General features: G+C 36.0%; 1 protein-coding gene across 2 annotated transcripts in view; it reads left to right on the top strand.

Annotated features, from left to right (window-relative positions):
- The window catches only part of cntn5 (contactin 5), a 330,742-nt gene that overhangs the window by 84,536 nt on the left and 218,894 nt on the right, over nucleotides 1–27,312 (top strand). For both annotated transcript variants that reach the window (XM_055173819.2, XM_055173818.2), the window contains exon 2: nucleotides 20,896–21,014. In XM_055173819.2, coding sequence (XP_055029794.2) covers nucleotides 20,960–21,014 — 55 coding nt within the window. In that variant the 5' untranslated portion in view covers nucleotides 20,896–20,959. The remainder of the gene's footprint in view (nucleotides 1–20,895; nucleotides 21,015–27,312) is intronic.

The following is a 27,312-nucleotide window of genomic DNA, read 5'->3' as shown; positions in this document are numbered from 1 at the left end:
GGTATGTTGAAGGCCCCCCACTCACTATTTTTCCACATAAAATTAACTAGAACTTGTAATGACTTGACTACTAAAATGGCCAAAAAAAGAAACATCTTGATTTATAAAAAGCTTTTTTTAATGCTTGTTTTGTCCAATTTTAAATAATTTTAAGTCATCTTGAGGCCCCCTATGGGCCCCAACCCCTGGCTCTACGTTATTATGGAGAGTCTGCTTTATTGATGGCTTTTCGTTCAATGTTTTTGTTCAGTTTTTTACTCGCATATATTTCTACATATTTTCGACCAAAGTGCACACAGGATAGAATGTTAAAGTTGTTATGTATTGTATTTAGGCAAAATCTAACTGACAAAAAATTATCTCTTCAACTTAATTTAGCCTAATTAATGATTAATTTGTTTTTATACTTTATAGACACACGTTCATATCCTTTGCCTCCTGTTTTGCATTTGTTTTGTACATTTACAGGTGCACAAATACTGGCTAACTTAAATTTTTTTAAGACCCTGCTGTGTTCTTCATTGACGGAGGCTCTGTAAATTTGCACTTAACAAGCCTAAATGATGTTCTTCCATTTTTTTATTTATATTTTTAGCTTTAGTATAGCTTGTGTTCATTTTAATTGGAAAGACATGTAGCACCCTGCGTTCCACCTCAGTGCACCTTGTTGTTATGGATTTAAATAATAATTTTATTTTAATCATTTTAATAAATAAACAACGCAACAGCCCTAAATGTGCACATCGTGTTTCAGCATTGCAGTGCGTGCTTGGCATTAGCGAGACCAATATGCTGCCTTGTATCTCTTAGTGACACAATGGTTACTTTTCATCTCGTCCTGTTCTTTTTCCCAAAGCATCAAATATTGACACTTTGCAAGAACACTTTGTACCAGAGTACCCATTGACATTATTATGTTGACACTGCTGTAACTTTACTGCAATAGTGAAGCATGTAAAAGAAAAGTTTTCATAGTGCTGCAATGAATCTTACTGTACTGTATGTCTCACACATGCTTTGGATTGTACAGGAGTGTCAACTAACTTGGTTCAACTAACCATACACTACCAGAAACATTCACACCGCATATGCAGAATAGGAACAGGTATATGCAAGTTTATTGTGCCATAAAGCTTATTTTATAACATCAATACACACCAACACAATACGTTTTTTTTACAAGGGGTCATTAATAAAATGGTCTGAGCATTAATATTTGACACCTTTGGTGTGAATATATCGCTTCAACGTGTCCCCACATGTTAAACTGGGAACTTCCTCCTGATACTTAAATTCCAACACCAATTAATGTCCAATTAAGACATCAGACATACTCCTCCACACTTGTCCCAAAGTCCTCTCAGTACGTCTGGTGTAAATGTTAATGGGTCGGAGAGGTGTGATGTGCTATATTAAGTGAGCATGTAGCCTGTGATTATAATCAGTGCTAGGCTTCATCGTGTTACTGACCTCATCAGTAAAGGCTTCGGCATGAGATCTCCACACATACACAGACTCACCTTACCACAGATATTAAATCCACAGGAACCGGTTTTTAGGTGGGTTGCATGAGGACTATTTGCAGACCCCAGAGGACTTGTTAGAGAGGATACCTGGTTTCTGCTAAACTCTGTGAATCATTTAACTGGCCAACTAAAGCTGAACGGCGACTGGTCTGTTTTGACAAGATCTCAGACAGCAGTGAAAAAACAATGCTAAATGTGAATAATAAGTCCATTATTGGCATTGACGTTACAGAAGCTGCATTGGTTAAACGGCGCTAGCTACGCCACGATAATGGTTTGAATGATAAAATGTATCTTGAATGCATTGTTGCTTTCGATAAAAGGCTCTGCCAAATTTAAAAATGTAATATGAATGTAAAGTTTCTTGCAAAGTTTTCAGCATTGCATTCCTTCGTTTTGATCATGGAAACATATGGCCCTATCTTTCCCTGGCTCTGCAGGTCATAATTCCCCACAGGCATTGCTACTGTATCTCATAATGTAACAGTATTCCTGCAGGCAAGAACCGGTTCCTTTTTTCCAAGCAGTAGATAAGTTATCCTTTCTCCAGAGCTTCATCCCGGCATTAATTTTAACACAAATAACCCACCACTTGTTTCAACTTACTTCTTTTCTACTGATGGTCTCCTTTATGGATCATTTATTTGGCAAAACGAGATAGAGCTGCCTATTTAAGATATGACAAACGCACCAGTGCAATTACTTTTCTCACTATCCACCCTCCATTCTCCATTTCTTTTACTTCCACAGACCTCAAAAAAAGGAAAACTCTGGATAGTAAAACATTCAGTGCTGATATACAGCGGACACACATTGAATGGGTGTGAAGCAACAGAGTAAAAACAGTGCCTTTTCTAACAGTAACTAAGATTTTTTTTTTAGAATTGTGACGATAGTACATTGGCATTTTTATCGCATTTACAACTTGTCAAACTTAGCACTTAAACATGTTGAATGAATGACACCCACATGTGTGTGTACAACTATATACTGTAGTTTTGAGAATTGTGCATTGGTAGCATTCATTCCAGAAAAAATATACAAATACAGTAAACATTCATTCATACAATTGACTAGCTGTATTTTTTATTTTTAAGGAAAAAAATATGTACAAATGCTACAGTTAAAACTGTTAATTGGTTAAAACATAGACAAATAAAGTTGAAGGGTTGATGATTCGGCTGTTTTTATTGTATTATACTGTTGTCTGAGGTCTACATGTGACGTTTGCATTGTTTTTTCATTAAAAAAATCAAAAGGAATAAGCAATAGGCTATTTTGTACCCAGGTTTTGAGGCTGGCTCGAGAAATGCTCTGTTTTGATGGGCGAGCCGCACTGAAGACCTGGACATAAATGCCAATTGCAATGATTGGATAGCTTCATTCCCTGTCATTACATGTGGGGAATTGCTTTGAAAACCTTAAAGGGGCAGTGAATAAAAAAATGAATTTTAACTTGATATTCTGTTATATAATATGTCATCATACTTACATTAACTGAAAACATCCTCTTTACTGAAATATAACAGTTTTGGCACCAAGCCATTAAAACAGTCAATTCATGAATGTGCTGAAATATGACGTAAGATTAGAATTCAAACACCTCCTCCATACAACAACCACATTTTTAGCCCCGCCCACAGCTTCGCATGACACATGTGTGAGCCAGGGGCAAAGCAAACCATGCAGTGTCTCAACAATCAGTAAACATGTCTTTAAAGATGGCCAATGACTTTTAAATACATTTTTAAAGAGACTTTAATTTTGACGCAGTGATCTGTTATGAGTAACCATGGAAATGGAGTCGTCAGTTGTGGAAGAACCGTCTGGGAACAACACAGACGCTGTACAACCTTAACTCGGAGGCTCTGAACATAACATTAGGAATGCGTGGTTAAAGTTTGTTTTTAAAGAAGTGTTTATTTACTTTGTGTACCGCGGATTCATTTGTAAAGAAGCCAAAAGTTGATGCTGGATTTGCAGAGAGACCGTGATTAAAAGCACCACTAATATTGGATCTGACAAAAATGACACAGCAGTATACACAGTAAGTAAAACATTTTACTTTATTTAAGATAACGTTACTGCGTTTCACTATTGCTTTGTAAGAGATGTCCTGTTGTAACATCCGTGTCTAAACACGTAAGTTTGACTGTTTTAATTTACTAAAAACATGGAACGATTAACAAAGGCGCAACACTTAACAATATGACTGTAATATAATGGTAGAAATATACAAAGTTAGTAATTTAGGCAAGTTGCGTTTGAAAGATCCAACACTCAACAAAGCTTTTTTTATCATATAACTGTACGTTACGTATATGTAAGAGCAACCTCACAAGCACAATAGAAATATACAAAGTTATTGATAAGGATTTATTAGCCGCGGTTTAGATTCTGATGCGCGCTTACTGTGTTGTATTCGGTCATTTAGTCACGTCGAGTTTAAAGTTTTGTTTCTACTTTACTATACGTATTGTCATTTATGTGTATCATCTTTAGCACTCAGAATCTTTTGTGGCTCAAACATGTGTTCGGCTGCTATTTTTACACAATAATGTTTTAAAACATTTCCCCACATGCAATGACAGGGAATGAAGCTATCCAATCATAGCAGTGGGCGTTTACGTTCAGGTCTTCAATTTGGCCCGCCCCTTCAAACGAACCATTTCTCCAGACAGCCACTAATCCATGTTACAAAATAGCCTATTACTTATTGCTTTTGATGTTTTTGAATTTAAGAACTACGCAAACATCATAAGTAGACATCAGACAACAGTATAAAACAATAAAATCGACAAATTCAACGCCCTTTAATGTGTAAAACAAATAGCAGCTGAACACATATATGTTTGAGCCATAAATGATTCTGGGTGCTAATGATGATACACATAAATAACAATACCGTACAGTAAAGTAGAAACAAAACTTTAAACTCTTCGTGAATAATTACCGTATACAACACAGTAAGCGAGCATCAGAATCTAAAATGCGGCTGATAAGTCATTCCTTATCACTAACTTTGAATATTTCTGATGTTATATTTCAGTTATATTATGTTGAGTGTTAAACCTTGAATCGTTCAATGTTTTTAGTGAATTAAAACAGCCAAACATACGTGTTTAGACATGGACACAATCAGGACATATCTCTAATAAAACAATAGTGACACATAATAATACATTTTTTTACTTTACTTTACTTTACTTTACTTTACTTTACTTTACTTTACTTTACTTTATTGTCCCCAAAGGGCAAATTCCTTTCCACAACACTGCAGTTGTTAACTTGTTTTACTCACATAAGACTGCTGTGCCACTCCTATCAGATCCAATATTAATGGAACAGCATTGCTTTTTAATCACAGTCTCTCTGCAAATCCAGCATCGACTTCTTTACAAATGAATCACCGGTACAATGAAGTAAACAAACACTCTGTTTTCCCCACGCGAGCTGGAGTTTCTTTAAAAACAAACTTCAACCATGCATTCCTAATGTTAGGTTTCAAGAGAAAGTTATATAGCGATTGTGTCCTTTTACAACCAGACATTGTAAAAACTTTGGCAACTTTTCAAGGCATGTTTGCTGATTAACGCTGCATACGGTTTGCTCCTGTCACGTGTTTCTTTCCTACACGCAAATCTATGGGCGGGGCTACAAAAGCAGTCACTGCCATTTTACTTTGGAGGTGGTGTTTAAAATCTCTACAACGTCACACATTGGCAGATTCCTGGATTGGCTGTTTGTGCCAAAAACTGTTATATTTCAGTAACGATGACATTTTCAATTAAAATTGATTCTTTGGTTCACTGCTCCTTTAAAAACGTCTCAGGTTACACATGTAACCATGGTTCCCTGAGAAAGGAATGAGATGCTTTGGGAACGCCTCTGCATCTCTTCGGGAGAGGGAACTCTAATAGATTTACATGGAATAATTTTAATAGGGCATTCCCACAATTCCCTGTGTGCCTCTTTACATTAAATGATATTTCATTTAAATAATTATTTTTCCTCAACAATCTATGGAAAGGCCACTTATGATTTAGCATGTGGCTATCCATTTTACCACCTGTGTCATGGTGGTTAGCGGTATGTTATTAAGTATGAAGCAGATTAATGTTAACATATATACTGTATCAGTTAAAGGTGCCGTAGAATGTAAAACTGTATTAACCTAGGCATAGATAAAAAATAAGAGTTCTGTACATAATAATGACATATTGTGAGCCACAAACATGATTGTTTCATCGTAAACTTCATGCATGCAAAATATCGCTGGAAAACAGGCTAATATCAACATAACACAGATTGTGATATTATAGTCACGATATACGCCCCCAAAATTAAATTACACAATAAATTCATTACAAAGTTGTTACAATGCTAAAATCAAAGCTGGCACTACTGAGTTAGCGCTATGTGCTAGTTAATGCTATATGCTAGCATTTAGACTGAAGTTCTACTATTGAAGTTACAGTTACGTTTTGCATGTCCATACTGAAAAAACATACTTACCACACTCAGAAATTTCCATTACCAATCTCCAAACAATTGATTATTCATCAAATTTTGTATCTTCGTCTGATAGAGACTCAAACATAAGTGGCCCTATTTTAACGATCTAAGTGCATTGTCTAAAGTGCACAGAGCAACGTCTAAATGGGCGTGTCCGATTCCACTTTTGCTAATTTAACGACGGGAAAAATGGTTTGTGCGCAGAGCGCATGGTCGAAAAGGGTTGGTCCTATGATTAATGGGAGTATTTTGGGCGTAACGTGCAATAAACCAATGAGAGTCTCAGCATTAAAAGCCTGTTGCGCTGGTGCTATGTCTAAACCCTATTTAGATTACGGACTTTTTAAACTGAAAAAGAAGAGGAAGAAGGAAGAAGATCCCCAGTTTAAGATTAATGGTAAATAACTGTGTTGTTTTTCACTTGTGTTGAAATTGTTATTTATTCATTAAAACCTTTAAAACCCGTTTTCTTTTAGTCATGGAAGAAAAAAGCAGGCTTTTAATTGCTTTAAATGTATGGCTATCCAATATCATCAAAAATAATTTACAAGTATGTAAGAAAAGGTTTGTACTCTAATAATACTTTATTTGTACCAAACAGAAGATAAAGAATTTACAAGCGGCTCTCCACAAGGTTCTGCACTTGGACAGCGATAGTTTTTTTTAAGCATTACTTAAAAATGTTTCTCATCTCACCATATCCACAGCTACAGAGTCATCATATACAATAAATCCGTGAGGTAGCATTTAAAAACAGATGCATTTGTTTAAAGCAAAGCATTTATTTACTTACCAGGCTGCAGGTGAGACTGCTCTTTGTGCCTTCTAACGTCTCATAATCGGTCCTCATTTATGTCCAAGAGACTCAATAATAATCTTTTACATTCAATCCTTTAATCTTTCATATTTAAAAGCGTTTTTGTGCTGCTGCGCATTCATGTACGTGTTAAGCAAACCCGCGTTGTCCTCCCGTTTAGGCGCATATTACTAATGCGCTCTTTAAATAACAAAAAACATATTGCGCCATTGACGTTAGACTTTAGAGCAGGTTTTTGTTGGTCAATGGTGTAGTCTATTTTAGTTGCCTCAAAATAGCAACGCACCAACAATGCGCCTGAACACACCTCGTTTTCAGACCAGAACGCCCATGGGCGCAAAAGGGGGCGCAAATGCATTTGCTATTTAAACAACGCGGCGCTAAACATGAAAATTATAGTTGCGCAGGGTGGAAACTAGCAAAAGACACTTGCGTCGCGCATTGCGCTGCATTGCGCCGGGTGTAAGATAGAGCCCAAGGTCTGTTCACACGCACACAGAGCTATGGAATGAGCTGCTCTGAGAAACAGCCAATCAGAGCAGAGCTTAACATTATTATCCTTTCACATAAGGTAATAATAGACTGTTTCATTCCAAGGGCAAATCCTAGGGTTGTCTCTGGAGAGTATCTACACATATCTTCTATGTATATGTCAGAGAACAATGTAACATACACTGTCAAAAATAAAGGTACGAAGCTGTCACTGGGGCAGTACCCTTTTTTTAAGTACTTGGAAAAACATTTGTACTGCAGATCTGAAACTGCACGTTACTGTTTGAATAAGACTTTGCTACACACCAGGCCAGAGTGTTATTGTGTGTACCACAATGTAACATCACGTTTAAAAGTAAGTCATGATTGGTGTCAGTCAGACACAGTGGTGGTGGCTATTTTCTTTGTTTTACTAAGGTGGCATTTATGTACACAATATCATATCTGAGCCGTGTTCCGATTAATGGGAGTGGCTTGCAGTGCTCTGCATTGTGGTGCATAGTGGGAGTTGTAGTTTTTCCATACAAATGTGCTCTAAAGTCACATTTTGTCTTTTCTCGGTCAAATAGGCACACAATTCTACATTTATGTTACATTTTGACTACAAATATGACTCACTTTCCATAAAGATTAATGTTCCTATCGGTGAAATGGCCCTATAAATACACAGTTAGAAATAGTACAGTATACAAAACTTTAATCGCAAAGTTGTTTACATGTTTCCCGTTATTCTTTAGGGAATTTTCTGGCAACCACAGCTGCCAGTTTTTTTAATAAAAATAAAATTTTTATAGTTTACAACATCTTTCCTGTAGCTAAATTATAAGTTAAAAACTGCTGTTCATCGCTTTGACCCAGATTATTTTTAAGCAGGAAATGCTTTCATTTGATTAGTTATACTCTGTAAAATTAAGGTGGTAAACAGTGCAATAGAAGAACTGTGTTTGACTGTAAGGTTATTAAGAACCTTTACATTTATGATACATATGCTTTTCTCTAAACATTATTTTTTACGAAAGGTTATTTGTAATGGAAAGGTTCTTTAAATTATATAAGATAAAAGAAGTAGTGCTATTAGACAATTTTGACTGAACGTTTTTTTGTGGAACCAAAAATGGTTCCTTTATTTTTTTAGGGTTTAAGTTTCAGCCATATGCTCAATGTTTATAAGAGAAATACTGTTTTAAAATGTAAAACTTAAAACTTAAACTTTTTTGCTATAATGTAGTTTTCTGAAGAAAAAAAAGAGTTATCTTGTAATTTATATATATATATATATATATATATATATATATATATATATATATATATATATATATATATATATATATATATATATATATATATATATATATATATATATGTATCTCTCTCAAGGGTTTTTCTCCTTCTAGGAATTTTCCCACAGGGTTTTTCTCCTAGGGGGGTTTTCATCCCATGGAGAGTCAGCCAACATTGGCTTAATTTAGCACTTTACTGTATACGTTACATTATTACTACGCTCGCTTGTACGGTTTATTATTAGCCGCTGTATTTTACTTCTTATATTATCTATCGGTTTTTCTGTGTTTTCCTCTACATCTACTCATGTAAAGCTGCTTTGAAACAATTAACAATTGTGAAAAGCGCTATATAAATAAAATTAAATTGAAAAAGAGTATCTTGACTTTAGTTCACCTACATTCAATTTTCATTAGATACAGACTTATGCTAGCTTCCCTAACACTGATGTAAGGGAAATAAGTGACCGCTTGTTTCAGCAGATACATGCAGACTATAACTGGCCTTTAATAGAAATAAAAAGCAGCCTACAGCACATCTCTTGGGTAATTAGAAGACCGCAGCATCAGCACCAAAATTGAGCATGTTTCCTTAACTGTCCTGACCGTGAAGACCCAACAGCGGATAAAACACATAATAATCCCTCACAAGCTCACGTCTTCCTACAGTACAGTGAATCCGGATGGTTTCCGGCTGTCCTGCTGAGGTCACTGAGGCGGCATGGTCACGGCCCTGAGCCGTTGTAATCCTCGTCCCCTGGGTGAAATTACACTTGATCTGCCTCTTCTAATTAATGAGAAGTTCAAAGAAAGCCATCTGATCCATCTCATGACAAATGAGCGCTGTGTCACTGTTGGTTTTTTCGTTATTTCTGCTATTCCTATTGCCCTCATAAAGACTTTCAAATCAGGGTGGCCTTTTAAACATTTAGCAGGCAGGTGGACGGCGTTTGATCTCAATGTTGTTGTCTGGATGGACGCGCACTTAAGAGCTTGCACTTTACATGTGAGATGGTGGTCTTGCTTACTTCATTATTTTCATGGTTCCCATCAAAGGGAGGGTGTACACATCTCTTCGGTTTATCCCAGACGCTGTCTGTATTTCATCATCCGTGGAATTAGACCGTCAAAGACATCTCACCGTGTGATCTGAACTCTGGGTAGCTTTGTAGTAAGACACCTGCTGGTTTAACAAGCTCAGAACTTTTAGTTCGGTTTGTTGGTGCGATTTGAACTTGTAGCAGATCTTTTCAAAGGCGATGTGTCAGTTTTTTATGCCGTTTACTAGCAGTGGTAATATGGCCACAAAAAATAAGAAGTTTTGGAAATCTAAAAGCATTTGATGCTTTCCAACAGGTGTTTTAGCATTCATTGTAAACTTGTGGACCTATTTTTCCAAACGCCTCACACCCGTATATTCTTCCGCTGAAAGCTTGAATAATAAACACTCCAGCCCAGTTGGTGGCGATAATTCGCCTTTGCCAATTGCAAGAATACAAACAACGTTCCCGGCGCGGAGTAATACCGTACCTGACAGCACATCTAATACAAGTCAATGGAGTTGGACAAAAACTACGATAAAACCTGTTGGAATGTTTCTTTTGCAGCGATTTTTGTGTGAGCATATCAGTGAACACTCCTGACCACTCGGTGAAAATCATAAGTCCATAAGTCCCCAGTGCTTCTATCAACCTAGAAAATGTGAAAAACATCAACCCAATAACTTAGTTTTAGTCAACCATTCTCTGCAAGCATGTAAAAAATGTGGCTATCCTTGTGATGTCATAAGGGGATAATACCACCCCTAAATCTGCACTATCCAACCACGACACTGCCATTTAGTGCAGATCAACTCATTTGCATTTAAAAGGACACACCCAAAAATGATCTATATGATATGTTGAGCTAAAACTTCACATGTGTACTCAGGGGACACCAACAACTTATTTTACGTCTTCAAAAAGTCTTGTAAAATGTCCCCTTTAAAGCCTTCGTTGCTATTTCCAAAATGTCATTTACAGCGGGTTTGTATATGAGCGTGACATCACTGCATCAATAGCTTGCTTTTCTCAGATCTGTACGCGATAAAAAATACTGATCAGTTTGGAACAGCATATCGCACATCAACGTCAGCCTTCGCCTTTATTTCTCAACCGTGCTATTCGAAAAAGTTTATTGAATTGAAAAGCTGTAGTTTTACGAGCAGAGAGGGAATTACAAGCTGACATAATATTCACAGACATGAGTCTTCCTCCACACTGTAAATGTGAGGTATACCTTGAGTAATGACTGATCTAAAGTGAAATTGGAGTTGTGTTTCTACACTGTAAGTGGGAGAGAGTTTTAGTGGCGGAGCTCACTGCACACAGCCTGATGTGGAGCAGCCAAGTGCAATGAACTGTGGACACGCCTGACGGCAGGCCTGCATTACTAAATATACACAAGAGTTATTCTCCCATAGGAGTCTCAAATACTCATACACACACAAAGCACAGCAGTCGCTTCAATAAACAACTAAATGAAAGCATGCGGTGCTATATGATTTTGATATGAGATTTTAACTTCTGCTGTTGCTGTCATTTATAATGTAGTATGACTACCATTTATATCGGTCATGAGACAATCTGTTTACTCTGTAGCTGTCTTATCTCTTCCGACAACACCTCACTTACCAATTCAGAGCTTAATACCTTTTTCTATTTTCCATCTGTACACTTCCTGTAAAAAATACTAACTAACCCTTGTCTATGTATACTGTGTTAGACATGATGAGACCATTTTTTAGTGCACTTATGTATTGCTGTTCTTGTGTTGCCATAATTGCTTCTATTGTTTACCTCATTTGTAAGTCGCTTTGGATAAAAGTGTCTGCTAAATGACTAAATGTAAATGTAAATGTAGTACAATGTTGCAGCTTAGCTAGTGTTCCTGTAATGTAGCTCAATTGTTGTAGTATTGCATTGGTAAAGCAAAGGTCATGGGTTTTCTTATCAGGAACACACATATACTGAAAAATGCATAGATTGAGCTACTTTAAAGCATTTGGCAAATGCATATGGAGACAGTAGATATCATTTGTCCATATGTGGTTATTGAATTCATATTTTTGTTTGTGGGTTATCAGAAATTAGTGAAATCAAAACCATATATTGAATTCAAAACAACATTGTTTGTAAAAAATCCAACTTAAACATAATAAGTATCCTGAACAAAGTTTTTTTTAGTAGAAAGGACTTGGAGTCAATATATTTTTGTGTGTGTGAAATAGGGATGTGCAGGATCTGCAATAATAATTTGAATACAAAAAATGCTATTTGAATGTTTGTTTGTTTTTAATTTAGAATTAAAGGCGGAGTGCACAATGTTTGAAAAACGCTTTGGAAAAGGAGTCTGGCCGAGTATCAAAACACACTTGTAGCCAATCAGCAGTAAGGGGCGTATCTACTAACCGACATCCTTGCCGGGGTTGCGTATGTGTGGGGCGGGTCTTTTAACTCTTTCGCCGCCATTGACGAGATATCTCGTCAATTAAAAGAAACCGCTTCCCCGCCAATGACGAGATTTTCCGTCTTTCCGCAATACCGCTATTATCCACCAGGCGCACTTCCGCAACTTATACAACCCGGAGGTAGCGCCTCACGTAAAAGAGAAAGAACTCTGTGTATGTTTTAAAGATCGCTCTGCATCTGATCTCTATCAAAAGTCCTTCACAAAAATGGAATTATCTCAAATTGGGTTTTTTTGAAGAAACCTACCCATGTTTGAGAGGAGAAAAAATAATGAAGGTAGGATGAATCGTTTTTTTTTGTTTGAAAGCAGAGGGTCTGTTCTTTCATCTGATATATTGTTTGTTTATATATTTAAAGAAGAACATTTTCTGGAAGGCATTAAACTTTTGTGAAAATCATTAAAAATGCTGGCGCTGGCTGGCAACTTTTTTTTAAAAACGCTGGCGGGGAAAGAGTTAAAAGAAGGTCCAGATTCTATTGGGGTAGGGGCGTGTTTGTTTAGGTGATTTCAAATATCAACATTGGCTTTCAAACATTGTGCACTCCGCCTTTAATTTGTATGTATTTCTGATTGTTTTGGCAAGACTTATTTAAGTATTTAGAGTTTTACCGCTGGGTTGTCTGTTTTTGGCCACCGGCTCACGCCTCTCCGCCACATCATATATAATCATTCCTGTTTTTATAAGCTCAAACATTGAAATATTATATTACTGAATTATGTCCATCCCTATACTGATAAGGACTATCTCTTAACAAGATTATTTTGTTGACTGGACTGTACACTTATAAGTGTTTGTCCAAAATGTGTCAAAAAGTTGCCAAACTAAGAAATCTTAACTATTTTAATAATAAAGAAGGGTTTGCATTGCATCATGTTCAGTTCTGTGGTTAAAATTATTTCAAAAAGATGTAGCCCCTAAGGGGACATGGAGACAAAATTAAATGAAGTTTAGTTTCACGTGCGCACATGATACTTTCGCGCACGCACGTGAAAGAAAAAAGTTTCATGTGCGCACGCGAAACTAAACTTTTAAAAAAAATTCTGCACATAAAATTTCGCGTGAGCACATGAAACAAAACTTTTGATTTTTTTACTCCAATGTCACTTTAGGGGCTCAGTAAATTTTAGTGTTTGCTGGCTTTATTTGCTGTTGATGTTGTCTCTGTTAGTTATCTCTTGTATTTACAGATGTTTTATAGTAAATGATGTTTGTTGGTTGTCATCATCATTGAGGTTTGTGTGTATAGTTTTAAAGTCTCCAGGAAAATAAAACTAGTTTGTTTTGGAATATTGTGGTATTTTTTTTTTTACAAATGACTTATCTGTGAAAAAAACACATATCTCCTGCCCTCCTCATAACGATTTATTTTTACTTCCGATCATATGGTATGGCAGGTGGGCGGGGTCTGGGAGAAAATCGTTGCGATTAACAATTAGCAACACGACTCAACTTCAAACAATCCAATCAGATCTCGATAGAAAAATTCAAATCCAACCCTGCCTTATTTAATTTCAGAAGCCGGTTTTACTCGGATATATGTCACGATGGGGAAAATTGTGTAATCGATACTTCCAGTTCATGGTGACTTTAACGCTTTACCCGCCATTGAAAAGATATCTTGTCAATTAAGAGAAAACATTTGCATGAAAAAACGATTAAAATAAACAATACAAAAAACTGAAGCAAAAAAAAAATAATTAAAGGAACAGTATGTAAGAAATGTATATCAATTAATCATAAAATGGCCCTGATATGTCACTAGACATTAAGAAATCATTTTCATTTCAAATACTTATATTACTGACAACAGTGGTCCGGCCAGGATATTGTCATTTAAAAAGTGGAGTTGCAGCCCTCAACTGATGTTTATGTTGTCATTTTGTGAATTGGCCACCAGTTGCAATTGCAATACCAGTTTTGGCCACAATCCTACATACTGTTCATTTAATTTTACAATCTGTGTATGTTTTGATCATTTTTATGAATTTGATCTCTAAGAAAATTCCTACACAAAAATGCAATTATTTTAGCTTTTGCTAATTTTTATCCATATTTAAGAGTTTATAAGCAGAGAAAAAAATAAAGATAGGATGAAATTGTTTTTTCCCATTTTGTTAGTTTGAAAGCAGAGGGTCTGTTCTTTCATTTGATATATTGTGTGTTTATATATTTTTAGAAAAAAAAAAATCCTGCGAAATTTTGCTAAACTTTTGTGAAAATCACCAAAAATGCTGTCAGGGCAACTAAAAAAAAAGGCTGGTGGGGAATGAATTAAGGTCTAAGTGAATAATGCAGTGATGTGACTGGTGACAATGCATGAATATGCATTCGACACAAACTGCTTAAGCATTTTTGCTCAAGGACAGTGTATGTAATATAAATGAAATAATTATCTAAACCCCCCGCATGTAGTCAATTATTTTAACACTTAAAACTCACTTTGGAGCATCAAAGCAGCATATGTAAACATTTTTTTCTGTGAACATAATTTATTCATGCCTTAAAACAGCTTGAATGTAACCCTACACCATTGCCTCATTTAATATACTGAAGCAACTGTGCGGCATACATTTCTATGACTCGGACTGCCTGATCCACGCGTTCAACTGTGTCAACATGATTAGTTGCATGTTTGTGACGCAGTATATCGAGGGAATTTTAAACCATGGAAATGAGATGTCTGCTATTTTATAGAGAAAATATTCAGCAATGGTGTTGAAATAAATTTGCACATGATTTGTCTTAAAGCATATTAAAAACACCACATAGAGTAGACATATAAACAACAAAAAAACTGACCTTGACCACAGGAGGAAAATAAAAAAACTAATCTTTTGAGTTGGGTGGACAGAAGTACCTAGTTGAACAAACTCAGAAATGTGTTGATTGACTAGTTGTTTTAAGTTGGCTCAACTGATTTTTTGATTTAAAGTTGAGATAAAATGTCAGGCAAACTACTTGGCCCAATAGTTGAGTAAACAAAAAATAGCTAGAAGTAATTAGTACTTTTTTGTGCTGGCTTAAAATACTTTTTTTGAGGTTTTTATCAGTTTGTGTATTTCTTGAAATCTGAACCCAAGACCCTGGTATTGCTTGCGCAATGGTTTAGCAGTCCAGTTGCAGAGATATCAATAAATACGAAATACTTTCTTCGATCCCAGATTAATATAGAGAAACAACTCAAAGTAAATCCTTTAACATTGTGGCTTTGAGTTTGGAGCAGGACTGTCGGTTTGTCTGACCAAAGAGATAAACTTTTGCTTAAAGTCGCCATGAAATTAAAAGAAAAAAATGTAATTTGATATTGTGGTACTTTTTACAAATAACTTATCTGTGAGCTTCATTATTTTTTAAATATTCATGTGCCCTCATAAATCATAATCTTTAATCAAAAACGCGAATCTCCTCCCCTCCTCGAAACCACAGGTGGGCGGAGTCCGTGAAAAGATTGCACCGATTACCAATTAGCAACATGACCCTTCCAACAATCCCATCAGTTCTCGATGGACGAATTCAAGTCCAGCCTTGCCTTTTTTATTCATATGCCAGCTGCATATTTTTTACAGTGCACCTTGTCAACAAAAAAATAAAGGAAACCGTTTCATGTGGACAAATGTGAGACAAACATTCAAAGCAGCATAATGCGGTGGCTTTCAAAAGTTTGGATATTTTACTAAGCAGATCACTCATTAATCAGCATTAATATTGTTTTTAATAGGCAGACCATCTTGCCATGAATATAAATAATGAGAATATATGATTTACACTAGCCAGTCTTGGTCAGTATTTGTGTGCAGACAGTGCACTGAGGTGTTGGAGAGGCAGATGTTATTGGTTATGGATGGATAGAGGACACAGAGAGAAAAAGAGACACTATTGGATGATTGTCCAGTTACCCATTAATTGGATTCAGTCTCAAAAATGTATTTGTTTTGTGTTTTATATGCTAAAAGGTTATTAAGTAAACCTGTGCGCACGTGTGTGTTTAAAAAGCTGTAGGCAATTAGATAGCCACGAGTGTGTTTGTTTCTTTGTGTGAGTTATAGTTGGTGAGGTGTGATAAGAGCATGCTGTTGGTTTTTCAAGCATCTGGCTGTTCTATTACGCCTAAAGCATCATATTCATCAGTGCTTTGATCATGAAGACTAATGCCCCCCCCCCCCCCCTCTCTCTCTCTCTCTCTCTCTCTCTCTCTCAGCTCTAATATGAGAGTTTATTAAAGGAATAGTTCAACCAAATGTGAACTATGTGCGACCAGTAAATTTGAACTTTTTTTGTGATGTGACACTGAATTTGAAACAGCACATTGTACTTCTGCATCTGTCACAAAAGTATTTATTAGCAATACAGTAGAAATTAGTAGAAATGTGAATATTTGTTAAGCATGTTGATTTTTGGTGTGTGCCCCTAAATTTTCTGGTTGCGCCCCTAAAATGTTCAGTTGGGGGCCTCTGTGCTCCTAGTGAAAAATGTTAGTCTGGAGCCCTGTCCTCATGCCATTCCAAATGTTTGGTATATGCTTTCATTTCTTCAGCTGGAGTCAAACTAATTATTTTATATTTTTATGAAGAAACATTGACATATTGATTACTACATAAGCTCTACACTGTAAAAAATCCAATTAATGAAATGTTGGAAGGGCAAAAATATATAAGTTAAACCAATTTTCTTGTTTGGGCTTAGTTGAGTAGACATATTATTTTAAGTCTAGATAAATCTGTGTTTAAAACATTGAGTGAATGGTTATTTTCAAATTCAGTCAACATTCAGAATGGCTATGTTGACTGAACTAATTAAGACAAATCTGGTCAATATGTGGACTTATGACAGCTATGTTTCCTGACAACAAAATGCTCATAATATTACTGTTATTTGGTAACAAAATGTAATTTTAAGAGTTGTTCAGGCGTGAATGTATGTGCTTTAAGTTTAAATATGCGGTCGGTTAATATAGATAGCGTCTATTTAAAAATGTGCTCGGACACTTTCGGACGGAGAAGAGCTCCAGAAAATCACAGACACTTAAGCGCTCACACCCCGCCCAGCGCAGCCTCGCCTCGGCAAGCCCATCAGAAATCGACTGCTGGCTCTGATATCTCTGTGGCGTTTAAACATGCGATTTAATTCATTTTAATTTCTTATACTTAATAATAAAAGGTTTACCGGTATGTTTTAAATCATATTTTAGGATTGCACTTAAATGATATTGCTGTTGAATGATATTTCATATCTTTCACAATTGTTATAATCGGACTGCGTAACTTACTGCCTGCGAATTTGAACTTCAGAGCTGAAGGTGCGAGTGGAGAAATAGTCCCAATATCATAACAATCTTAAAACTTCTAAATATACCCGTGTGCGTGCGTGTGTATGTATGTATGTATGCGCGTGCGTCTGTGTATTTTGAATTTAAAATGTTATAACTCGGAAGGATCTGGATCACAGGTCATTTCATCTGAGATCAATCCGCACGCAACAGCTGGAATCACTTACTGTTTCACACAAGGAAGGACACAAGTCACCCGTTTCCTCAAGTTCACGTCAGGTAAGTGTTTGTAATTAAATGTTAATTTTAGAATATATTAATTGGCAAAGACGCAAATACTCGACGTTTTTGTAATGATATTTTTGTAAAGATATATTAGAAGTGTGTTATGTTATGTGACCGAAGTAAAGTGGAGCTATTTTAGTTAAGATAAAAAGCCTGGATATAGGGTTGGTTTACCGGACAGGGTTTAGAACTCGGTCTTTATTATAATTGGGACATTTTTACAAACAAACCTTATATAATACAATACTGGCGTGCATTTTGAGACAAAACAATAGCACTCATATGTTAAGAGATGTCAGTAAGTTATTTTAGTCAGTGAAAAGCCCTGTCCGAGAAAACCGCCCAATAGTGTTTAATTATGTGTGATATCTGAGGGAAATTTGGCCTAACATTAACGTTATTTAGGGAATAAAGTCTTTCACCGTCAAGCTTTATTATATTAAACATGTATTTATGTATGTTTGTGTGTTTATATTCCTCAGAGGGATACATAGCGAGACAGTCTCCGCTTGGACTGGCTGAGGAAAGTCTCCTAAATGGCCCTGGAGATGTTCTGACTGACTTTGGAGGCTTTTTGGACTGTTTTATGCCCTCTATTTAAAGACTTAATTCTGTATGTTCAGGCTGTATGATAAGTGAATAAGTGAATAAAAAGCTTTTGTTTTTATGTGACTGAAGTTAATTATTTTGTTTACAACACCAGCATAAATTATTTGATAAATAATTTTAAAATGTTATTAAAAAAAATCCCAAATAATAAATATTAATTGAAGTAACACATAAAACATTGAGTGAATACTTAAATTTTAATTGACAGAGTCTTTGCTGTAAGTTTTTAAAGATTCAACTGATTAAAACATTTTAGTTGAATGAACTATAAAGCTAATTGAGCCAACATACTTTTTTATATTTGAGTCAAATTTGGGCCAACTAAAAAACATCAATCCAGGTAACACTCTGGAGACAGAAATTGAGTGAACGTAAAATTTCTGTGGAACTAGTTACTAAAAAATAATTCATTGAGCCAACAATTTATTTTTTACAGTGTAGATATTGATTGTTTTCTCTCACAAATGTAAATTTTAACTTCAGAAGACTTCAGAATATTTTTGCACAATGAGGTCAGTAAGATTTCTTTAATTATTGATGTACATAAAAAAATGAACTTTCCTTGGTGTTATAATGCAAGTTAATTAAATCATTCATTTTTAATGATGCTAGTTCAATTAAATGCTATTATTTTAAAATGACATTTTAAGAGGGGATCTCACAGGACCAGACAAGAATAGGTTCAGCTCAAATTATGCCACAAAATAAAAAAGTATATAATGTTATAATGTCCAAATTCTCCATTGTATTTTTCTGGTAATACCACAGTACTTTCTTTAAGTGTATGTTGGTAGTGAGTTGGGGTGTTTGCATTAGTAAGTTGAAGTGAACTCTTCAGTGTTAGTATTTTTATTATTTTAGGTGTACAAAGAAAGCAGTTTAAGGTGTTTGTAAAAGCCATTGCGGTTCAATGTGTGCTGATCAACATGATCATGAATTTTGAGATTTGAAAGCTACACTATGTTACTTCTGACCCTCTAGCAATTAATAAATTAAACTTTTTTTAAGAAGTTTGTGTTTGTGTGGGCTGCACAATATTTGGTGGAAACTGACATTGCAATATGACACACTATATACTGTATACATTCAAACAAACATAAATACATACATACATACATACATACATATATACCATTTGAGCAGGCAAATTTGATATTTCACATAAAATGCTATCCAGGCTCAAAAGATAATCAGTTTAAATGGAGGGGCTGACTATTTAGACATTTGAACACGTTGATCATTTGGCGACTCATTAGGTTTATACTGTAATTTACACAATCCATGCTTAAAATTAAAATTAGCAAAGCCCTACAAAAATTCTAAATGAAATGACCCTTTAAAATAGGTATGTTATATAATGAACATACAGTGCTGTTCTTAACACCTGTGAAAAGCCAAGCCAATTTGATTCTGCTTGAATTGGTTTTATAATCCTTATGCATGTAGACTCTGTTCTGTTTGCAGTTTCTTCACTTTTACAACAGTTTTTTGTAGGTTTGCTGTTAAGCAATTGTACGTAGTCATTTTTCTTTCTAATTTTGACTGCTTTTGCTTTACATTACAACCATACAATACAAGCTAGAGTAGCCAGAGCTACCCTTCTTGGTAAGATATTAACCATATGCTCTCGGCAAGTATGTTTATGAAATACCCTCGCTTCAAATTTGCTTAATCCCGGCCTCAGGCCATTCATAAATACAGTTTTGTTGGAAGAATCCGCTAAACGTCACAACAATTTTTTAGCAAAGTCCTCTAAATGCGCATAAGATGAATTGGATAAATGACAGCGTGGATCTGTCAAAACGGCCATGGATCACACAAACTTGGACTTGGACCTGAATGCAACGCGAATGTGACATTGACATGGATCAGACACCCCCAAATGTGTGATTCAGTTTTTTCATTATCCACATCCTGACTTATCATTTACTGTCTTGTGCAAGGAAGTGTTTTTTTTAAAAGGATGTTTCTGCTAAAAATGCTTGCATGCACTTAGAGGGTTTTGCAGCAAAAGACAGCCAAATTTGTTAGATATCAAATAAATGTGAAAATAATGCATTTCAATTATAGACGAATAACCTTTATATTGCTATTAAAGTGAAATTACTGAACCTACACATAAGAGCCTGACAAATAATGCTCATTTACAGGAAAACATATTTGACACTTAGAGGGTTTTGCATCTGAACTCGTCAATTATTATAAATTGCCTGTAGTGAATAATACAAACAATTATTCCTGTAGTGTTTGAGGATAAAATAACAACATGGTTTGGAAAAGAAATACGTAAACATTTAGTTAATTTCAAACACAAAAAACAAAATGCAGCTTTTAAAAACATGGTAAAAGCTGAGCTGCACTCTATTCTATTTTTTATCAACTTTTTTGCATCAATATGGTTATAATAAAGCTTTCTGTGTGAATATTTTTACTACCTTGTTTGAAAAGTCTTTAATATTCTGCCCACCGTTTGTATAATATGAATTGTTTTTGTGAACTTGCAATGATTGAATAAAGTGCTTTTATATTCCTATATCAGTCACTTACCTAATTTACAATCACCCATTCTCTCTGTTGTCGTCTTGTTTTCGCAGGCATTGCTTTAATGAAGAAACAGATCTGCTAACAATCTCACAGAAGGGACCCTTCAGAACAAGTATGGGGTCACCATGGAAACCACTTCTCTTGCTGTCAGTTATCAGTGGCCTGGCAGGTAGGAAAGCGGCGATGCGATTATATCAAGATAAAAAACGGAATCATGAAAACAGCCTTCGCTCTTTCCCTCTCTTTCCACGTACACAGTCACTGAAATATTGGAACGGAAGCACGTTTTGTGTTGTTTTAGCTATTTACCAAAAGAATTTGCAGTTACAGACAGTGGATATAGGCTTATAGTGCACACTCTCAATTAGAGGGTATTCACATGCAATTTATATGAATGGATTATGAATTACGGCCGTTTAAAAAGTAACTCCCTCTTTTAAAAAGGCCAAAAATAATGGAACAGGCGGGGTGCACAATTTTTGAAAAACGCTTTTGAAAAGGGAGTCGGCCCGGATACCAAAACAAACTTGTAGCCAATCAGCAGTAAGGGGCGTGTGTACTAACTGACATCGTTGCCTGGGTTGCGTATATGTGGGGCGGGTCTATCAAAAGAAGGTCCAGATTCTATTGGGGTAGGGATGTGTATGTTTAGGTGATTTCAAATGTCAACATTGGCTTTAACCCATTTGCGCCTGATGCTGCGCCGAAACCTTACATCTACCACCGGTGCGCGCAGCATCGGGCGCGAAGAGATCATGCACTCTGCTTTTAAAACTGTTTTATACAGGTATAGATTACACAAATAAGAATAGATGGTTAATAACAGGATGTTTCTGCATAAAGGCACATTTTTTAGGTTAGGGGGGCTTTAAAGGAATATTCCATTTTCTTAAAAGAAAAATCCAGATAATTTACTCACCACCATGTCATCCAAAATGTTGATGTCTTTCTTTGTTCAGTCGAGAAGAAATTATGTTTTTTGAGGAAAACATTGCAGGATTTTTCTCATTTTAATGGACTTTAATAGACACCAACAATTAATACTTAACTCAACACGTAACAGTTTTTTTCAACGAAGTTTCAAAGGACTATAAACAATCCCAAACGAGGCATAAGTGTCTTATCTAGCGAAACGATTGTCATTTTTGACAATAAAAATAACAAATATCCACTTTTATAGCACAACTTCTCGTTTAGATCCGGTCGTTATGCGCTAGCGTGACCCGCCGCAATACGTCATCACGTCAAGAGGTCACAGAGGACGAACGCGAAACTCCGCCCCAGTGTTTACAAGTGTGTTGAAAGAGGACCGTTCCTACGTTGTTGTATTTCAACTGATACTAATTAATGTCTTTGTGTCAGTTTATTGTTTAAAATGGTCCGCAAATGTGCGTTTCATATATGTAACACGTGACCTCCCTACGTCACTACGCATTTACGTTAGGTCGCGCTGGACCGACCTAGAAGAAAAGTTGTTGTTTAAAAGAGCATATTTTTTATTTTTCTTGTCAAAAATGACAATCGTTTCGCTAGATAAGACCCTTATGCCTCATTTGGGATTGTTTATAGTCCTTTGAAACTCCTTTGAAATAAACTGTTAAGTGTTGAGTTAAGTGTTAATTGTTGGTGTCTATTAAAGTCCATTAAAATGAGAAAAATCCTGCAATGTTTTCCTCAAAAAACATAATTTCTTCTCGACTGAACAAAGAAAGACATCAACATTTTGGATGACATTGTGGTGAGTAAATTATCTGGATTTTTCTTTTAAGAAAATTGAATATTCCTTTAAGCTTCCTGCTATTTCGCTGATGGATTTGTTGTGTTTTTAAAACCTAAATATGGTCTGTATCACTTGCATGCAGATGTCCCTTAACCGCATGATTTGGGATCACAGCCACAGTTCCAAATGCAAATGCCACATTTAATATCAACTCCAGACCTTAAACAGGCTTCAAATGATTTACCAAATAACCCATATCTGTCCATTTTAAGACATCTGTTCCATTACTTTTGGTTTGGGGGGGGGGGGCATTTTAAACGTTTGTTTTTCCTAAACTCTTCAGACAATCTGGATGTGAATACCCTCTATATGAAGCAGTGAGTGTGCATTTTAAGCCAATATATTTATTATATGACTCTAACTGGAATACATTTTGGTAAACAAAAATAACACAAAACATGCTTCTGTTCCAATATTTATGCAGGTGACTGTATGTCTCTCTCACGGCAATAGCGACAATGGGTTTTATTGAAACAATTCCAGCGATTTTTGTTATTCTGAGCTTGTTAGTTGTTGACTGAGCAGACATTCGCATTATCCTCCGCTCTCATAATGTCTAAGACGTATTGTCTTGAATTGTTAGCATGGTAATGACTTGGTTAAGTAAACATCAGCGTAATTGGTGTTTTAAATGCAACCGTGAATGTGTGCTGTTGCGCGTCCTCCACGGATAAAGGAGCCCTGGGTGTGCAATTATTGAACAGATGTTTGCACCGTAGCAAGCCACAGCAAACAAGCTTGGACAAGAGCTTGAATATTCCTAAGCATGCACATGTCGCCTTTGAAGGGCCAGTTTGTACGGATGGCATCCGTTCTCTGATACTGATGAAAGGAATTTTATGATGAGCAGAAAGGAAGGAAAAAATAATCGCAGGATGATAAAAGGTGCCTTCCAAAAAAAGCACTGAAACATTTGCTGGTAGTAAGACTTGGTAAATGTAGCATAATTCATTTATTTGTTATAAAAAAGCAAAAACATTGACATTTTAATTGATTTAATTATAAAATAGTTCTAAAGTTGTCTTAACTCTTTAAAAAACACAAATAAATGAAGTTTATTAAAGAAATTATCATCAGGATTATATAATGGCGTTTTTATTTAAAACAGTAAATCTGTGTCATTATTGGGTACTGTACAAAGTGATTTTGAAGCCTGATCACTCAAACCCACACAACATCTGAGGACAGAACAGATTGCACATCCACATAAAATATCACAGATTTTCTTCTTATCAATGAATTTACTTTAAACAAAAGTAAACCAGAAATGTTGTTTAAACAAAAATTATAGTAATACTACTCTGCTGTCTTGGATAAATGCCTTTATTGGGCTTGGCGCAATGCATACTGGGATTGCTTGAAGGAACAGTTTATCCAAATATAAAAATTCTCACATAATATAGGCCACCCACCCTCATGCCATCTCAGATGTTTCTAACTTTTTTCTTCAGTTGAATGCAAACAACTAATTGAATATCGAAATGCAACCATGTTATCTTCTAATATGTATAGGGAAGATCCAAGAAGTACATGCATCCATCGTTAAAGTAATCCAAAAGACAACATTGGGTCATGACCAGTGTTGTTTTCATCAACAATGACGATAACAAAATTATTTCGTTTCCTTTTTTATGACGATAACGCGATGATGACTAGCCAAAAATAGCTCCAAAGTGACGAAAACATGATGAGACGCTTTCGAGTTTTCGTTGACGAGACGGAACGAAAATGATTATAAGTCTGACGTTCACAATGGATGTCATTTTCGCCTATTTTGTGTGAAATCTGTTTGTTTTTAGCTAAAAAGTATCAGCAATGCTGCCGCTTCCTATCCGTGTTTTGGCTAAGCCCACCACCCGGCGGCCACCATGCCACGCACGCGCACCAGATTTCACACAACAACAACACACCTGCGGCTGTGGCGAGTTCGAAAGACTGATGCCAATAAACGGAAACGATGAGATGATTTATGGACATACTTTCAGTATAATCCATCAGAAAGAAAAACGGAACGCACATTGGGAGACGACGGTAAATGTGGCCGGAAACTAGGTGAGGAGAATACCACCAACCTCAAGCGGCACCTGAAGGCTCATCACGCTAATATGTTTTAAAAGGTAACAAGTCACGCTGATAACATATCATGTACATTGAATTTCAAACTTTTTTGTTATGACATGCACAGAAGGCACAACGACTAAAACAACGACAAGCCCTCAGGGACAACCTTAATAGTATTAAAACACCACACTTTTTAACCTAAATTAATTTGTTAAAGACTACCTTTTTACTAAAATTAACTTAAACTTGACTAAAACCTTTTTGCATTTTCATCGACTAAAACTTGACTAAAACCTTTTTGTGTTTTTGTGGACTAAAACATGACTAAAACTATCAAGTTTATAAGTGACTAAATTGTGACTAAAGCTAAAAAACATTTTCGTCCAAAAGACTAAAACTAAAAGGTATGCCAAAAACCACACTGGTCATGACTAGTTGTCACACGTTGCATGTTTCGCCAACTAAACCCTCAGTATTCATATCCGCAAAAAAAGTTTCAGTAGGCGACCTTCTTTCCCTCAGGCCATGCCGGTCTCTAAATAAATACTGGTGGCAATAAAGCAAACAGCCTAAAGAGACTAAGCATGCAAACCCATCTGAGACTTGTTGTAAACTTGAAAATGAAACAGTGAAAGCTTTACAGCATGAAATGCCAATCTGTGAAGGTTGCAATGAGTTTCAGCAGTGTCAGAGGTGCCTATAAAATGTGATAACTTTACAGAGGTCACACTTCTGATATAGCAATCAACTACACACAGTGTCAAAAGAGACACAGGTCTCCATTTTCACTTATATTACACTTTACTAAAATAGCACAATTTGGAGACATCTCTGTGTAATTCTATGTTTGGAATGTGATTCCCGATGGTCTGAATCGTACCTTGTGATATTTAAGAAGTGAAAGATTTCACCCCCTAGGAAATCAAGCCTGCTAACCCTTATCCACCCGTCTGTGCCGCTTAGACTGACATTTTTGTCTGCCCACAGGTACTTCTGCATTTTTTCGTGACCCGAAAATGCAGCTGCGATTTGCTAAGGGGTAAACATATGAATTGAATCTGACTGTGGAATAAAATTGGACTGATAACTCAAAAAGAAAAAAAATCTTTAGCAGGGTAGTTTTTCTTCCACTCTCCTTCCAGCAATATAAGGGTACGTGCACAAGGTCATGACAATACTTTGCAATCTGTTTACTGCAAGGCAAGTCATTTGTTCTTCGTGTTCGTATGAATTGAATTGTCACCTGACAGGCTATCCTGCTGTCTAACAGGTGATGGGAAACTTTCTCCGATGTCAGTTATAACCAAAATGTGCCAATTGTTTGGGGAATAAATAGTTAGGGTTGTGGATAAAAATATGTAAATAATCTAAATAAAATAAAAAATGAAATGAACTATTGATATTTCTGGAACATTCAAGACCTTTGTTGTGTTGATTTTCAAAAAGAAAAAAGATAGAGACAACTAAAAACTGAACTAAAAAGTAATTTTTCTTAGTTTCACACTCTAGCGAGTTAAAAGGATAGTTACCCAAAAATTTAAATATTGTCATTAATGTAAGACCTCCGTTCATCTTTGGAAACACAGTTTAAGATGTTTTATATTTAGCCTGAGAGCTTGTTGACCCTTCATTGAAAATCTACGTATGGTATACTATCCATGTCCAGAAAGGTAATAAAAACATCATTAAAGTAGTCAATGAGACATCAGTGGGTCAGTTAGAATGTGTTGAAGCATCCAAAATACATTTTGGTCCAAAAATAAATAAAAAATTATGACTTTATTCAGCATTGTGTTCTCTTCTCGACGCAGCTGATGTGTTATCTGGTGCGCCCCAGCTGTTTTTTTTTTGTGCGCCCCGGCTTCATTTACAGTCTGAGGGAGGCACATGTTGTAAGTTTGGAAAAAGAACTTTGCAAACATGTCTGAGAATAACACATCATCCGCGTCACTGCAGTCAAGTGACTTTAGTCTTGCGCATGTGCTTCCCAACAGACGCGGAAGAGAAGACAATGCTGAATAAAGTCGTAATATTTTGTAAATATATTATGGTTTCAGCTCTGTGGTGGTTTCATGATTGTAATGGTTACAGGGTTGTGTGGGTTTCAGGACTTTGATGGTTTCAGCACTGTGATGGTTCAGGACTGTGATGGTTTCAGGACTTTGATGGTTGAGGACTGTGATGGTTTCATCACTGTGATGGTTCAAGACTGTGATGGTTTCAGCACTGTGATGGTTCAAGACTGTGATGGTTTCATCACTGTGATGGTTTCATCACTGTGATGGTTTCATCACTGTGATGGTTCAAGACTGTGATGGTTTCAGCACTGTGATAGTTCAAGACTGTGATGGTTTCATCACTGTGATGGTTTCATCACTGTGATGGTTCAAGACTGTGATGGTTTCAGCACTGTGATAGTTCAAGACTGTAATGGTTTCATCACTGTGATGGTTTCATCACTGTGATGGTTCAAGACTGTGATGGTTTCAGCACTGTGATAGTTCAAGACTGTAATGGTTTCAGTGTTCTGATGGTTCAGGACTGTGATGGTTTCAGCACTGTGATGGTTCAGGACTGTGATGGTTTCATCACTGTGATGGTTCAAGACTGTGATGGTTTCATCACT

Source organism: Misgurnus anguillicaudatus, chromosome 15 (assembly GCF_027580225.2).
Source record: "Misgurnus anguillicaudatus chromosome 15, ASM2758022v2, whole genome shotgun sequence".
In the NCBI taxonomy this organism is placed as follows: Eukaryota; Metazoa; Chordata; class Actinopteri; order Cypriniformes; family Cobitidae; genus Misgurnus; species Misgurnus anguillicaudatus.
This window is presented reverse-complemented; position numbering and strand designations above follow the sequence as displayed.